The sequence below is a fragment of the Myxine glutinosa genome, chromosome 1 (genome assembly GCF_964187855.1).
Source record: "Myxine glutinosa chromosome 1, kmMyxGlut1.1, whole genome shotgun sequence".
NCBI lineage: Eukaryota > Metazoa > Chordata > Myxini > Myxiniformes > Myxinidae > Myxine > Myxine glutinosa.
The window spans coordinates 309971270-309989515 of record NC_136261.1 but is presented as its reverse complement, the minus strand read 5'-3'; the positions used below and the strand labels follow the sequence as shown (position 1 = coordinate 309989515).

At 46.0% G+C, this 18246-nt stretch overlaps 1 protein-coding gene across 1 annotated transcript in view; it reads left to right on the top strand.

Annotated features, from left to right (window-relative positions):
• The window catches only part of DCN (decorin), a 126210-nt gene that overhangs the window by 67227 nt on the left and 40737 nt on the right, over positions 1 to 18246 (top strand). The window contains exon 3 of the mRNA XM_068136138.2: positions 17743 to 17855. Within this exon, the coding sequence (XP_067992239.2) occupies positions 17743 to 17855 (113 nt within the window). The remainder of the gene's footprint in view (positions 1 to 17742; positions 17856 to 18246) is intronic.

Here is an 18246-nt window from a genome sequence, read left to right as displayed (position 1 = left end):
CAGCAAATTGTGTATTTTAGTATAAATTATACTGACTAGCCGAAACCCGTGGAACATCCACGGAAGGGAGGATGTGGTGTATGGATAGAGTGTACCATTATGGATGGCATAGGGGATTTGCTTGTCCGAGTAAGAGTTAGGAAGAAAGATGAGAATGAAGAGTGCGTATATGAACAACAATCGCCGACACCGGCACAAATACATGCTCTGGATTGTCCACTCAGTGGACGGCTTGCTTTCGCCTTCGCCTGTCCAATCAGCGGACGGCTTGCTTCGCCTTCGCCCAGCAGACGCCAATACGATGGCGTCGTAAGATGGCGTCGTATCGGCAGTTAATCAGATGCTTTTGGGCCCCAACGTCGGCTAATTCAGATTTTTCGAGTATGGCTGTATGTGATAAACAAAGAGCGCGGTTCGTAGATCGTAAATCCATTCGTGCCGTGGGCATCGGGTCACTGGGTGCGGCGTAAAAGGGATAACAAAGTCGAGTCCTTACGCTATTATTATATAGATACCCGATACCTGATAGTGGTTTAATGGTTAAGGTAGTTGGTAGGATCTTATAGTCCTGAGTTCAAACCCCAACCGTGTCAAAATATAACACCAGATGGATGGACTCAGTTTGTGATAATTTTGAGGTTGGCAAAATGAGTCCCGCCTTGCTAGGGGATCAATAATAGTTGATCTTGGGATAGCAGTGACACCCCCTACCCAAGTGGAAGAAGCTAGCGGAAGAGAAGTCTTCAGGTCACCTCCGACAGCAGGGTGACACGTTTCCTTACTTACACTGAAACGGCCAAACCACCAGATGGAGTAATTGGGGCCTGTTAAAGGAGTAGTAATAGTATTTCTGTGTGCACTTGTTTGTCGTGCATGTAATCTGTATCCAAGCTCAGCCTCTGGTTTAGACTCTCTACCAAAAAGGTAAATAAAAAACGTCATAGAACCACAAAATAGAGGCTGTGCATCTCATCACACGTGCTATGTGAATTGAAGAATTAACTTTTCCAATAAATAAGTAAACAATTTAGTCAATATGTGTGCAAGGTCTAAAGGCCATTTGACCCATTTTGATACCTTTGTGACCCGTGTGAAGGATACCTTGCGAGATCAGCCCCATTTCTCCCCACACATCATTGGACTCAAGCCTTTAAATTCTTTTTTTTAATGTGACTCCAATATGTATGAGACAACTTTATAGTACACGAGGAGGACCACACCAACTGAGCAATCATAAATTTTGCCAAAACACAATTTTTTAAAAGTGGGTTGACAACCCACGTTCTGTCTGTAACTGCCAAAGAAATCATCTTAGTAAATGCATTCAGTTCCATCCGTGGAACGTTGATGATAAAAACACAAAATGTAATGTGTCACATCATTATGATAACCTGATGGAAGAGGAGCTTGTTATAAACAAAGCGAGTCTGCATTTTGTGGGCAGATGAGAACTGCATTGAATGAAGGTGTTATTATTACCCTTGCCAGAGGAGAGGGTATTGCATTTGAGTCCGTTTGTTTGTTACTTTCCGGCAAGTATTTTGATTGGTTGGTTTGTCTGTCTGTCTGTTTGTCTGTTTGTTACTTGCCGGAAAAGATTCTTTCAGCACTTTCAGCAGCATCGAGGAAAAACCGAAAAATTTTGCACCTCTATATCTCCGAAAATGATGAATAGAAAAAATTGAGACATGGCTCATTGTAAACAACTCTCCATGGGGAATAAAATATGTTAATTATGATGTCATTGGTGCCTCCATTATGACGTCATAATTCGACAAGTACCAAACTTCACCCGATCAAGATGAAATTTCTTGAGCATAATCTGGGAATAAATTAGTTTAGAAACCAAATAATGATGACGTCATTGGTCACATGGTTCGGCCGCCATCTTGGGAAAACCGAAAAATTTGCACCTCTATATTTCCGAAAGTGCTGAATAGAAAAAATTGAGACATGGCTCATTGTAAACAACTCTCCATGGGGAATAAAATATGTTAATGATGATGTCATTGGTGCCTCCATTATGACGTCATAATTCGACAAGTACCAAACTTCACCCGATCAAGATGAAATTTCTTGAGCATAATCTGGGAATAAATTAGTTTAGAAAACAAATAATGATGATGCATTGCTTGCATTGGTCACATGGTTCGGCCGTCATCTTGGAAAAACCGAAAACTTTTCACCTCTATATTTCCGAAAAGTTATACAGGGTGAGTCAAAAGTAGCGCCCGATTTCTGTTTTTATATATATATATATATATATATATATATATATATATATATATATATATATATATATATATATATTTCTGTCAGTTGATTGTTTGTTTGCCATTTGTATTACAGTGTACAAGAAGGTATAAATAAATGAATGACATGTTTATCTAACCATTTAGACCTTACACTCCCCAGATGCTTACTTATAACGCTCCTTATAACACTTAAGACTCCTTATAACGCTCACCAGACCTTACGCCTCCAGATTTCTTTATTTGGGGGCCCATGAAAGACCTTGTTTATCGTGAAAAGCCTCGTACCATTCAGGAATCGAAGGCTCAAATCACTGAAAAGTTTGAGGAAATTGATATCGAACTCTGCAAGCGTGTGTGCCACTCTGTGCCTGTTCGGCTGCAATTGTGCATCGATCACGAGGGAAGGCACTTTGAAAATTGCAAGTAAAACAGCTTGGCACACTTCCGTAATAATTTTCCCCCAAATAAATGGTTAGATAAACATGTCATTCATTTATTTGTACCTCCTTGGACACTGTAATACAAATGGCAAACAAACAATCAACTGACAGAAATATATATATATATATATATATATATATATACATATATATATATATATATATATATATATATATATATATATATATATATATATATATATATATATATACATATATATATATATACATAGATATTGTAAACTGAATCGAGGCTCGTGAAAGAGCTGACAACCATGAGGGAAAGACAGCACAGGGGGACCACGAGGGAAAGACAGCACAGGGGGACCACGAGGGAAAGACAGCACAGGGGGACCGCGAGGGAAAGACAGCACAGGGGGAACACCAGGGAAAGACAGCACAGGGGGACCGTGAGGGAAAGACAGCACAGGGGGAACACCAGGGAAAGACAGCACAGGGGGACCGTGAGGGAAAGACAGCACAGGGGGACCGTGAGGGAAAGACAGCACAGGGGGACCGTGAGGGAAAGACAGCACAGGGGGACCGCAAGGGAAAGACAGCACAGGGGGGCCACGAGGGAAAGACAGCACAGGGGGACCGCGAGGGAAAGACAGCACAGGGGGACCGCGAGGGAAAGACAGCACAGGGGGACCGCGAGGGAAAGACAGCACAGGGGACCGCGAGGGAAAGACAGCACAGGGGGACCACGAGGGAAAGACAGTACAGGGGGACAGTGAGGGAAAGACAGCACAGGGGGACCGCGGGGGAAAGACAGCACAGGGGGACCGCGAGGGAAAGACAGCACAGGGAGACTGCGAGGGAAAGACAGCACAGGGGGACCGCGAGGGAAAGACAGCACAGGGGGACCGCGAGGGAAAGACAGCACAGGGGGACCGCGAGGGAAAGACAGCACAGGGTGACCACGAGGGAAAGACAGTACAGGGGGACAGCGAGGGAAAGACAGCACAGGGGGACCGCGAGGGAAAGACAGCACAGGGGGGATGATATCACAGGTGGCATGGCAAAATGTGCGGACAGGTGCATTTGATGATTGGCTTCACAGTCGGGTATACAAGGGTTGTTGCGTTCTGTATTAGTGGAAAACAACTGCTGCACATCTCCAAAAGTTATTGCCGCTTCCTCTGGAGATGGTCCGTCAACTCGACAATGCTGTTTGTCATGGAGTGGTGGCTTTACGAAATTACGGCATGAAACAGCGTGCTATTGCTCCGCAGTATGGCATCACTCAAGGTCAGGTGTCAAAGATCCTGAAACGAAATGCTCAGAGGGGTGTCCCGACTCCAATACAGAGGCCAGGATGTCCCCGCAGAACCACAAGGAGGGATGATCGCCAGCTGCACCGGTTAGTCCGCAATGGCCGTACCAAGTCAGCTAATCGGCTTAGGGCTGAGTGGCAGCAACTGACAAATGTGCCTGTATCCAGAAGACTAGTCAACCAACGACTGGTTCAAGCAGGCTATCGTCCCAGGCGTCCCCTGAGAAAGCCACGCCTGACCAGACAACACCGCCAGCGCCGATTGCAGTGGGCCAGAGAGCACCGTCAATGGCAGCCAGGACACTGGAATCACGTGATCTTCAGTGACGAGTCTAGATTTCTGGTCTATCGTCAAGATGGTCGCGTCCGAGTGTGCAGACAAGTGCATGAAGCCGCAACCCAGGACCTGTGACCCAGGACCTGTGATTGTTGTTTTTGGGGGGGGGAGACAGCTTGCCCTGCATCGACGCACCAGAAAGCACCAAAAGTGCACCAAAACACCATCAAGCACCAATCGGTGCACAGTCACCACAGTTCAATGATAAAAATGAACCCACCAAACTTGCTGGGCTTCCTCTTCGGCTCCCTCTGCTGGCCATGGTTCTTCCAGATGTTGTCAACTTCTTTGCTGGCGGCCTATTTGCAATAATAAAAGCAAGCACAACACGTGTCCATTGTTCTTTATTTATAGCCCACAGGGCCGACTATTGTGGTTCACCTGTGTGGCATCGGTGCCCTGTGACCAAGGTCCGCCAGCAAGATCTCGGGCCTTCATGGCCGGTTCCAGCAGAGGGTCCATGCCCCAACCCATGGGGTCCATCAGTGGTGCTCAGCCACAGACATGTGGTCCATACGTGGTGCATCGATGCAGACAGCTGTGGTTGCGAGAGTTTCGGGCGCACAATGGCGGACTCACGCACGCTCCCCACGGCGCCCAGTGGCGCACAGTCCTCGTGTGGGAGACAAGGGGGGGGGGGGGGAAGACAGGTGAGCGAGGGGTAAGGTCACAAGGGTACACATCAATAAAGGCAATGCAAGACGAGGTGCGTACGGAGAGCGAAGTGAGAAAGCTCGTCCCTACCGTACGTCACCCGCCCCTGTAACCTACTCTACCCTTGCCCTTACCCCATATTTACAACAATCTACACATTTACAAATTCGTCACTAATGTCTCGTCTTCCCCATATTTCCCCTATACCAAATTCGTCTTCGCTCCCACTAATCCAAAATTTGCCATCACCCAATTCATCATCAATCCTCATAAGGAAGAAGAGATGGAACACAAAGCGCAATGTCACACCCACGTCATGATGCGTCTCACAATCCAAACAATTGCACAATAAAAATAATAAAAACAACCTGGCATGGTGTGGAGGTACGTCACCTCAGGTGAGTGGATGTCGATGGTGCAAGGAGATCTCAAACCTAACTACTTCTAACTGACATTAACACACTTTACACTACCCGGGGTTTTTCCCTGCCAATCCATTGGCCAACTTACACTATTGGTTCTAAAAACCAATTCCCATTGACCAAACTGTGGTGCTTCTCAATTTGGGGTCTCACTCCCCCGATTCATCTCCCGGTGCCCTTGCACAATTTCCGGGCTGAGTCGTGTAGCTCTCCCAGCAGGTCTACCCACCTGCACACCTCCACCATTGTAGTTGCCACCCGAGCTTACATAGCTCCTCACCCTAACCTATCTAACTGGGGAAGGCCCTCTGGCGCTCTCCCCACTCGGTGCCCTCTGGCACTGGGCTACCCGGGTCCGTCCTCCGGATCCTCGGGCCCCATCCACAACTCTAACGGCGCCCAGAGCCCACCTGCGGCCTCACCTGGCCGACATCCTCACAGTGGTGGAGTGCCCAATGAACTACACATACTAACAGGCTACACGCCCAGCCATTTCCACATCACTAATGCACCCATCCAAACTCCATTCTTCCACACGCACCACAGATGCCAATATCCAACCACAATTTACCTGTACCCTCTACCTAACTCTTACACTACCCTCCCCGGGTATTCGTGATGGGGTCCATCCTCCTTTCCCCCTCCACACCTTCGCACCATCCACTCCACTCCACAGTTTCCACCATACTCACTCCATACCATCCATTCCCTACTCCATATATTCCACACTCCATGTATTTCACACAACCATTCTCCATTCACCTGCCGTTGCACACCTGTGCAATCTCACCTGGTGCCACCTGCACCCTCTTTCCTCCCTGGACCATTTGGTCAACACAACACACATCACCATCACTCACTCATACACTGCTCCATACACCTGTTCAGTTGCACACCTGTGCAATCTCACTTGTTCCTCACTCACTGCTCCATACACTTCCACGCTCAATACAATTCACAATCACCTTCTCACAATACACTTCTGAATACCTTTTTACACACACGGCATCATCTGAACTACCTGGTGCCCTGCTAAAACTCGCGCTTCCCCGTCGCCCCTTTAAACTATTGCGCTCCATCGTCATTATAATCCAAACTAATCTACCTGCGTCCCCACTACAGGTATCATTGTCACTACCTAACCTTACTACTCTAGTAGCTCATGGTGGTTGAGTATGCACTTTATTGTACAGACCTAAACTCTTCAGGAATCCACTAATTGAAGGTCCAGGAACAATATTTGGTTGGTAACACATTTGCCACTGACGGCGAAATAGCTGAAATGGCCATACCCCTTTTTGGGCCACGCCCCCTTTTTTGCCGTGACTGTATCTACAGAACCGTTGGACCTAGGAGGTTGCCCGACCACTCAAAATTTGCGCAATGGCCACATTATGGGGGGTCAGTAATACATTTTCATATCCAAAAGTCAATGGTTTTTAAGATAATTGCCAAAAACCGATTTCAACATGTTACGAACTACAATTGTATGATACCACCAAGGCCACAACATTATATGACACTTATACCTTTTGCATCATCCTATTTTGGAATTTACTTATTTGGATTTCTACACTTTTCGCCTTTACTACAGCCACAAAACGTGACACATTTAATGTTCCTGTCTCTGCAAGTGCACGTTTTGGTACTCATACATGCTCTTGGGCATTTGCATGGAGGAGGCAGGTCATCGGGCCTGCACGATACTGGCAGTATCACTGGTGTTATGCCAACGTCCGTTGCTTCATACCCATACTGGAGTGGATCTGGTTTGGTGACGGCAGGAGTTGGGGCTTGCAACCACATCTTACACTGAAGAAATGCTCGCTTTATGTGTTCTCGTAGCGTTGATAAACAGCACACAAGCTGGTTGAAGTCCAGTTCTTTCTTGGAGTTGTGGTACTGCTCCCATCGATATTCATCGAAAGTGGAACAGTCGGTCTTCTTTAATCCAGACACAAGGAACTTTTCAGCATTGCTTGTTATCTGTGGTGACAGTTCTTCTACACCAAACCCTTCCAGTAGGGAGAGATCGATGGATGCTTTCAGGCCAGACAGCTTTGGACCCACCTTGCTGGTACTGTCGCAACCGCTGAGAGCATGAATGGCTGGGAGACACGACACCAAACCGTTGTCCAGTTGATCAACCAACATGTGGACTGGTACAGTTTTCTTTGTTTTCCGGTTACCAAGCTTCACGTACAGCTTTTGTAGTTGCCAGGTTGTGTTGAAGTGGAAGATGAGGTTGACAAAGACATCTGTGTCAGGCGAGTCGACCAAGACTGATTGAACCCCGTGTTTCACAACACCATCATTAATATGGAACATGATTCTGTCGTCGGCTTCTTCTTGGTTGCTTGAGAGCTCTGCGATCTGTGTTTCAGTGCCAGCTAACAGTTTCCTGCATTCACCCCCATATACTCCTCCAAAGAATATTTCCTTGTCCGACTCGACATTCTGCAGCATCCACTTGAAGACATACTCCTGCAACCGAACTTTGTTCAACATTGAGCTCCAGAACATATCAAGATCGACAGGGAGTTTCTGATTGTCAGACCCAATGGTGATTGTGATTTGTTCTGAGGAACTTCGCTGTGCCCGTTCCATTTGCTTGATTGATGATTTTTGATAAACATCAAAAATAATGTCTATTCTTGTGGACACGGAGCCTGTAGCAAGAATCCTGTTGGAAAGACTCTCAGCCAATTCCCCGAATGTGTGAAGGCCCATCTTTTTCATCGGTAGTTTACGCACAAGTGCCATGAAGTCCACTATTGTCATCTGAGCGTCACTCTTTACATTCCTCGTCTCCTGTGGAAGGCGACTGACAAGTTCCCTGGCTAAGGAGGCTTTATCGGGCTTCTTCAATTTGATGCCATCTTTACATTCAGTGGTGAGGAACTGGGATGTGCTGGTCAATTCATACTTCAGGAGTTCTAGCATGCTGTACCCTCTTTCTCTAGCATAGTCAATGTACCTAACCGTTTCCGCTGCATCCTTTTTCGCCATCGATTTCTTCGCTGTGAACGGAGTAGAAGTACGTTTCACGAAAACAGTCTTGCGGTTGGTAGGGATTGTATCATGTAGGTGCTTCTCCTTATCCTGAAATCTGGTCTCAACAAACTCTTCATAACTCTTCTCACCAATTTCCAGGCATTCAAGTAATCCGTCGACAACCTCCTGGGGAATGTCAGCTCCAGTAGAGATGTTCTGAAGTCTGATTCCAGCGTCGAACGGATTGTTGATGGATTTTATGTAATCCAGAAGGGCCTTTGCACGAACATGGCCAATCTTCGTAGAACTTGGATTGAACTCATGGTGTAGGCTCAGCTCACTGTCATCTTTGTCTCCCAAGTTGCACCATTCCAGCAGCTGTGCCACATGAAGATCTTTCTCATGCTTTAGGAGATTCCATAAGGCTACTGCTTCTTTCTGTCTGGTCATCCCAATGATACCTCCAGCAACCTTGGCGGGTTTATTGTAACACTTCTCGAGTGCCATGTCAAATCCTACTGCACTGCCTTGTCGGGTAGTGTGGTACATCACCCATCCACCATCTGTAAAGCATCTGTAGATACCCGGGAACTTCCTTTGTAGGTCCAGGCAATCTTCAAGGAACAGCGTACCCCATCTGCTATAGTTTGTCCGGCCAAACCCGAAGAACAAAGGCATGCACCTCCGCACAGCTGAAACGAAAAGATGCCAATCGCCTTGCCGAATAGAGTGTGTAAGATCTCTCAGGATAGGATACAGCTCATCCAGAAACAAGCTCCAGTACCTCACATTCTCATTACAGGCCGTTTCTTTCCATTCGGTGAAATACTTCTTCAAGTCTGCATGTAAGATCTTGCTTTCTTCCCAAATCTCTCTGAACTCTGTATGGTCACTATCTAAAGCCTGCTGCATCTTAGTTTCCATGGTCTCTATTTTCTGGTCTAATTCACAACTAGTACTGTCCTGGTCAGGTTGAAACTAAATTCTAGTCTAGACTCTAGTCTAGACTCTAGTCTTGACTCTAGTCTAGACTCTAGTCTAGTCTAGACTCTTCAGGAATCAAGTAATTGAACAATAGGAACAGGAACAGGAACAATTACGAATAATATTGTAGTTCGTAACATGTTGAAATCGGTTTTTGGCAATTATCTTAAAAACCATTGACTTTTGGATATGAAAATGTATTACTGACCCCCCATAATGTGGCCATTGCGCAAATTTTGAGTGGTCGGGCAACCTCCTAGGTCCAACGGTTCTGTAGATACAGTCACGGCAAAAAAGGGGGCGTGGCCCAAAAAGGGGTGTGGCCATTTCAGCTATTTCGCCGTCAGTGGCAAATGTGTTACCAACCAAATATTGTTCCTGGACCTTCAATTAGTGGATTCCTGAAGAGTTTAGGTCTGTACAATAAAGTGCATACTCAACCACCATGAGCTACTCTAGTATACATTTCCCTATGGTCATCTTCTCTAGATCCCTACACACTATATCCAAACCCTCCCAGGCTAGTTTTCACTGCCAACCCCTTAACTCTATTGCTCCTTTGCCCCCGTTGTGAGGGATGGCAGAGTTGCCACCCCACCACATCGGGCATCTCTCACTATAAATTTTGCTCACCAAATTCCAGCCAATCAAAAATTTGCCAATCACTCTACCAATCATCTGCCAATCATCAATCTGCCAATCCTTTGCCAATCATCAAATTTTGCTTTTCAATTTCGGGTCCAAAACACTATCATCATCACACGTCTACTCTCTTGAGCCTCTCGGTGCGCCAATTCATTTCTAAAGCTCGGCTTCGCAAAGCCGAGCAATGAATTCGGGTTGTTTGGTGCCGGCGGTTGGATCCGTCCGGCACTCGGTGCAGGGAAGGAGGTTTACTCGGGCCGAGATCCCACGCACCATCTCAGCACGGAGCCGTCCAATGGCCCGATCTCGCCCTGCCGGAACGCCGCAACAAAAAGGGGTCGCCATGACGACCCTTCCTACCGGGCCGCCCGCTCCGCCTGGCGGAGCACGGACGCGGCCGTTCAGAGCGCGGCCCGGCGTGGATCCCACACGGCGGTTCTTTCGAAACTGCCGCGGTCACGATCCCCGCTGGTCCCCGTGGCACACGGAGCTGCCCGGCACGCACCGAGGGCCTGCTTCGGCTATAAGTCGGTCTAACCGCTAACCCGTTTAGCGTCGATGCTCCACTTGCATGCTTACACCCCGCAGCCCGTTCCTTGCTCATACATCCAGCCGTTCCAATGCTCCTAGTCATTGCACCTTCCCTGACACACCCTCCAGGTTCACTCATAGACTTCTTCACACACCCGACCACCGCACACCTTAGCACACACTCGTCGTTCGCACACCTCACCAACACACCTCTTTGCGCCCCCTCCTCGGTCACATCCTCTGTGACAACCACGGGTGTGCACTCACTTGCACACCCAATCACGTGCTTTACAACTAACTTCAGCGTGCATTCCCACACGCGCTCGACCATCTCAGGTGTGCTTCCTTCCATTCCAGGTGTACATCCTCTCTCATCTGCCACAACCAACTCACGCTCCGTGTCACTCTTACTACTTTCACCACCACTCTCGGTCACGCTTTCACCCTCACTCTTGACAGCGCACTCTTTCCTCATGCACTCCTTTGTTACACACCTTTCTCGCACATCCTCTTGCGCACACTCTCCCGTTACACCCTCCGTAACACTCACCACAGGTGTGCATTCTCCCGTTACATCCTCTGTAACACCCCCCATCCCGCGCTTCCATGTGCCCCCCCGCACACGCGCTATGACCAACTCACTCTCGACAGCACACTCACTCCTCGGCGCGCACTTTTTCCTTACACACCCCATAGTCGGACATTCTCGCACACCTCCTCCTTCACACTCCGCACCTGTCGCACACTTTACCAGCGGCCTCTCATGAACACCCGGGTCCAAACCAACCCCCAAGCCAACTGAAGCTCCCCTCACACCATATACATTTCCGAATATATCGCCACTCACCTCGGCACCTCGTCTCCGCTCTTCCTTCGCCACCTGCAAACTCTTTATTTGGTTAGCAAGCACACCATCATGATTTGAGCACCGACCTTGCACATATTCCATCACCTCCTCCTGTATTTCTCTCTTAGTTTCCCTCCGTCTCTTTTTTATTTCACTCACCCCCTCTTCCACATCCTCTAATTTTTGCTTCACCTCTTTTATTTCCCAGTGCGTCTCCTCAATTTCGTCCTCTAATGCCACCTTGACCGTTTCTATGGGCGTCCTCACCTCCCGGTCCTTCGTCTCCATTGCCTCCGTCACCTCGTCCAACCTCGTTGTCAGTCCCTCACGTACCATCTGACATTCCCTCTTCGTCGCTATCAAGTCATTTTTTATTTCGTTTTGTGTCGCCTTTAACCCTCCTAGTACCGCAGTGTTCTTTTGTACCTGCTCCACTAATTCCCTCTGTCCCACCGTCAGCTGTTCCACCTCCTGCGTCAGATCTTCTATGCCCCCTTGTAACTTTGCCGTCCCCCTTCTCACCCTCTTTCTCCATACGCTTCTCACCTCGCTTTACCTCCTCGCGTACCCCCGAGACCTCCTCGCTTACACCTCGTCTTATCTCCTCCCCCATCTCCTCCATTTCTTTTGTAGATGCCGCCCTCATCTGTCCCAATTCATTCCTCTGAGCATCCAGTTTAGTGCCTAACCCGATTTTCACCTCCTCTATCTGGTTCCCCATCCGTTTGATTTCCCGGGCGGATTGCTCCCCTATCTCCCGCAATTTGCCTTCCATCTTATCTTCTAGCCCCGTTAACCCATTCTTTACCTCTTTTATCCCGTTGTCTAACCCCTCAAGTTTACTGTCCAACCCCTCAAATTTACCCTCAAATTTATTGTCTAACCACGCAAATTTATTGTCTGACCCTGCAAATTTATTGTCTAACCCCACAATTTTGGCTTCTAGCCGCTCCCCCATTCTGTTTTGCAATCCTCCGATTTGGTTTCCCAATTGCTCACTATTCTTGGCCATAAGGGCCTCCATTTGCACCATAAAAAGGTTTAAATCCACCGGTGCTGCTACGGTCACGGGCGCCGCTAAATTTGGTGCCGCTGCAACCACGTGCGCGAGGGCGCCATTTTGTGCACCTGACACCTCCTCAACCACATCATCATTTCTCTCCTCCATTTCTTCCCGCTGGTCCTGGGTTCCGTTACCCCTAACCCCTCTTCTAGTTCCCCCACTGGTATCCCGTCGCCTTGACTATCCATGGCACGATGTTAAATTTAGGATGTTAAAATGCAATCTCGGGCCACTCGTAATTTGAGCGCGCTAAGCGCTTCAGGTCAGTATCCCACTCCTGGCACCAATTGTTACGGAACCCGACGTCGGCCTCGGTTCCCGTTATCGAGGGGGGATTAAGCCCCTCGTCTGTTACTGACCGACGTGGTCCCGGGGGTATGACGCCACGCCCGGGCGGCGCTGGGTAGGGTTTTAGGCCCACAAGTCCGATGACCTAAATACCAGCGCTTCCCGGTACGTGAAGGAACACCCCCCGCTCACGGCCGCAGCGTAATGGATGTTGCGCCGAGCGAAGCGAACTGCGGCGTGAGCCGTTTACCAAGACTAGACCCGATTCCTTAAACGTTGGCCAAATCGTGCCACCGGTATTCAATTGGGAAAAGACAAAGACGACGGATGTGAAGAAGAAGAAGACAAAAAGGGTTTGAAATACGACTATAATTTATTACTACTATTTACAACCAAAAGAAACCAAGGAGGAGGAAGGATAATAAAATAAAGACAGAAGGAATCAAGGAGACACAGTGCAACGCTAGCTTACCTACAGTCTTAATTAATACCCCAGGACAAGACACACAAAACAGACTACGAGAAAACTCACACGGGGGATGATGACAGGAATGGCAGGAGGTGGATGGCTGGAGGGAGAGGAAGGCACGGAGCTGGCTGGAGCTTGACCCCGCCCGGGACGTCGGGCTGGACCTCGACGGCCACCGATGCCACCACAATCTGGCTCCCGCGGGGTAACGGGTCGGAGCTGCCTGGTGGAGCCAACGCTGCCTGGTGGAGTAAAAGCTGCGTGGTACTGCTCCTGCTTGCTCTCAGGACTCTCTCTCACCTTTTGCTCTCAGGACTCTCTCTCAATGCTTGCTCTCAGGGCTCCTTTCTTATGCGTCTCCCGTCTCTCTCTGAAGCTCGTCTCTTTGCAGAACTCAGAACTCATCTTAGGTGGGGGCGTCTCTCGTGGTTTATATAGGCCACGCCCTTCAAACTTCGTGAACCTACTCGATGGTTCTCCCCACGCCCTCTCAAAGCCAAACCCCTCGTTCTGGGTTGGTCGGCAAGGGCTGGCTCACTCCTCCCCTCTATGACGAGGTGGAGACACGCCTTTCTTCTCCGAGCCGGAGCACATGGCAATGGCGGCGAATGCAGTTGGCAATCGAGGCTTTGGGAATGGGAATGAAAGGGAATGGAAATGAAAGGGAATCTACACTATTTGAATTCGGTGCAATGGAGTATTAATTAATGGAAGACAAAGCCTTAACCTAATACACAGAATAAGGAAATAACTATCAACAAGGAGGAAATCTACGATTGGCTAACGTGATGGTATATGACCTAACTAAGGGACGCCCTTTGACCTTTATACACAACAACTGGAGGAAGGAGGGTGATATTTTACAATTTATTACACAATAAAAAAAAACACAATTCTCATATCCACAACACTATATATATATATATATATATATATATATCTATATATATATATATATATCTATATATATATATATATATGTATATATACTATATATATATATATATATATATATATATATATATATATATATGTATGTATGTATGTATGTATGTATATATATATATTTATATATATATATATTTATATATATATGTATGTATATATATATATATATATATATATATATATATATATATATATATATATATATATATATATATATGTATATATGTATATATATATACAGACTTGGCATTTAATATGGAATTTTTTTTTTGTGGGGGTGAACTTTCTTTTCAAGATGACTTAGAACCAAAAGTTCATGACAATTATGTTGAAATTATTCTAGATTTTATTAAAGTGACCTTTAAAAGAAACAAAAACCACATTTGACATTTCAAAACAAATAAATTGATCCTTGAAAGTGATGTAAACTGATATCGAACTCAATTCATGGACAGTACTGTGTTAAACTTCTGTACGTTTTCCAGAATTATCTCTTTATTTTGCACATTAGCCAAAAATTTTTTTAACAAAAACAAAAGTTAAATTACGACTGGGATTACGGACAGTAAAATTACAGTTCAGTACTTCGTGTAACCCCCACGAGCATTCAGGAGAGCATGTACACGTTGAGGCATGCTGTTCACGAGATTTGCCAAGGTTTGGACAGGAATCGCTTGCCATGCAGTGACAATAGCCTGCTGCAATTCATGCACAGATGTCGGCTGCTGGTCCAAGTGGTCGATTTGATGCGTTAATTCTGCCCACAAGTTCTCCATTGGATTCATATCTGGGGACATGGCAGGCCACTCCATATGCTCTACACCACGGTCAGCAAGAAAATGTTGGATCATGCGAGCACGATGAGGCCGTGCATTGTCATCTTGGAAGACAAAGTTTACTCAAAAGGCTGCACGAGCAAATGGAAGCAATGTTTTTTCCAGAATGGCCCTGTACTTGAACTTGTTCAGGTTTCCATTCAGAACAACCAGGTCAGTTTTGCCCCCTGCATGAAAAGCAGCCCAAACGGTCACCCCACCACCTCCAGCTTGGACTCTTGGCACTATACAATCTTTGTTGTAGGCTTCATGCACTTGTCTGCGCACTTGGAGGCGGCCATCTTGACGATAGACCAGAAATCTAGACTCGTCACTGAAGATCACGTGATTCCAGTGTCCTGGCTGCCATTGACGATGCTCTCTGGCCCACTGCAATCGGCGCTGGCGGTGTTGTCTGGTCAGGCGTGGCTTTCTCAGGGGATGCCTGGCATGATAGCCTGCTTGAACCAGTCGTTGGTTGACTAGCCTTCTGGATACAGGCACATTTGTCAGTTGCTGCCACTCAGCCCTAAGCCGATTAGCTGACTTGGTACGGCCATTGCGGACTAACGGGTGCAGCTGGCGATCATCCCTCCTTGTGGTTCTGCGGGAACGTCCTGGCCTCGGTATTGGAGTAGGGACACCCCTCTGAGCATTTCGTTTCAGGATCTTTGACACCTGACCTTAAGTGATGCCATACTGCCGAGCAATAGCACGCTGTTTCATGCCGTAATTTCGTAAAGCCACCACTCCATGACAAACAGCATTGTCGAGTTGACGGACCATCTCCAGAGGAAGCGGCAATAACTTTTGGAGATGTGCAGCAGTTGTTTTCCATTAATACAGAACGCAACAACCCTTGTATACCCGACTGTGAAGCCAATCATCACATGCACCTGTTTGTACATTTTGCCACACCACCTGTGATATAATCCTGTTGTTGACTTCTTGCTGTGACAGACAATCAGTGACATGGTTCTTTTAACAAATAAATCACCAAAGTGTAAAAGAAACTCACCAGATTGATATACTGAGTTAAGAAAGTAAACCCGTCAAGAAGAAAAAATATATTCCATATTAAATGCCAAGTCTGTATATATATGTATGTATGTATGTATGTATGTATGTATGTATGTATGTATGTATGTATATATATATATATATATACATTATATATATATATATATATATATATATATATATATATATATATATATATATATATATATTATATATATATAAACAGAAATCGGGCGCTACTTTTGACTCACCCTATATATTGATCGTTGTATGTTGATCGGTGCAAGTATGTTGATCGGTTGGTTTGTCTGTTTGTCTGTCTTTGTCTGCCTGTTTGTTCGCAGTACTATGTCTACACCGTTGCACATAGAATCGCCATACTTTACACACATATTTGTCTTGCCCTGTAATAGACTGTGCCCAATTTTTAACTCTCTCGGCCCAAGGCCTCCATTATGACGTCATAATTTGATAATTCCACAAGTACAAAAGTTCATCCAATCAAGATGCATTTTCTTGAGCGCCATGTCGGCATAAACTGGTGGAGGAAAAAGATAATGGTGACGTCATCGGTCACGTCGTTCGGCCGCCATCTTGGAAAAACCGAAAACGTTTGCACCTCTATATCTCCGAAAGTGCTGAATAGAAAAAATTGAGACATGGCTCATTGTAAAGAACTCTCCATGGGGAATAAAATATGTTAATGATGTTGTCATTGGTGCCTCCATTATGACGTCATAATTCGACTCGTACAAAACTTCACCCGATCAAGATGAAATTTCTTGAGCATAATCTGGGAATAAATTAGTTTAGAAAACAAATAATGATGACGTCATTGGTCACTTGGTTCAGCCACCATCTTGGAAAAACCGAAAAACTTTGCACCTCTATATCTCCGAAAGTGCTGCATAGAAAAAATTGAGACATGGCTCATTGTAAAGAACTCTCCATGGGGAATAAAATATGTTAATGATGATGTCATTGGTGCCTCCATTATGACATCATAATTCGACAAGTACAAAACTTCACCTTATCAAGATGAAATTTCTTGAGAATAATCTGGGAATAAATTAGTTTAGAAAACAAATAATGATGACGTCATCGGTCATGTGGTTCGGACGCCATATTTCTCCAACATGGCCGATAAAAAAAAGAACATTCCGGCAAGTCCTGTCTCTGACCGATTTTTCATCTGTTTGTCTCTCTGTTTGTGCGCAGTATGACGTCTACACCGTTGCACATATAATCGCCAAACTTTACACACATATTTGTCTTGCGCTGGAATAGACTGTGCCCAATTTTTATCTCTCTCGGCCCAAGGCCTCCATTATGACGTCATAATTCGATAATTCTACAAGTACAAAACTTCATGCAATCAAGATGCAATTTATTGAGCGACATGATTGCATAAACTGGGGGAGAAAAAAAAAAAAGACGTCATCGGTCACGTGGTTCGGCCGCCATCTTGGAAAAACCGAAAAACTTTGCACCTCTATATCTCCGAAAGTGCTGAATAGAAAAAATTGAGACATGGCTCATTGTAAATAACTCTCCATGAGGAATAAAATATGTTAATGGTGATGTCATTGGTGCCTCCATTATGACGTCATAATTCGACAAGTACAAAACTTCACCCGATCAAGATGAAATTTCTTTAACCTTCCCATTTCTTTTGGACAATATTGTTAATTTTACTTACAAACGATCAACCAAGTTGTCTTTATAAATGACGCTATTTTCGTTTCTTATCACAGGCCTCACTGAAGTGCCAGCAGGTTTTCCAAAGGACACAACGCTCCTCGACCTTCAAGGCAATAAGATCACGGAGATCAAGGATGATGCATTCAAGGGTTTGCCTCACTTGCACGTATGTACTTTCAGCTCTTGTCTGATCTCATCCTAATCCATGTTGGTTCAGTAAACAGTTGGTTCTTTTCTGACCTCTCTATCAGAGCACCATGGCCAGACAATTTGGCTGGAAAACGATTTGACTGACTGTTCATAGCAGGTGCAGAGGAGTACTAAGCTATTTGAGCAAAACGTTTTACCCAGACCAACATACTTTCAATCAGGGTGAGAAAAATGGTAAATTGTACCATAGATCAGTTGATAGCATGTTTATGATTGAGTTATCTAGTGTGGGTTCAATGCCCAATGGGTGGGCCTATTTCACTATTCCCAGCTGAGCCTATGCTCCCATCCGATGGTGCTCCCAGTTTCAAATATCATGTTGCATAGATTTGCCAGTTGTCGACAAA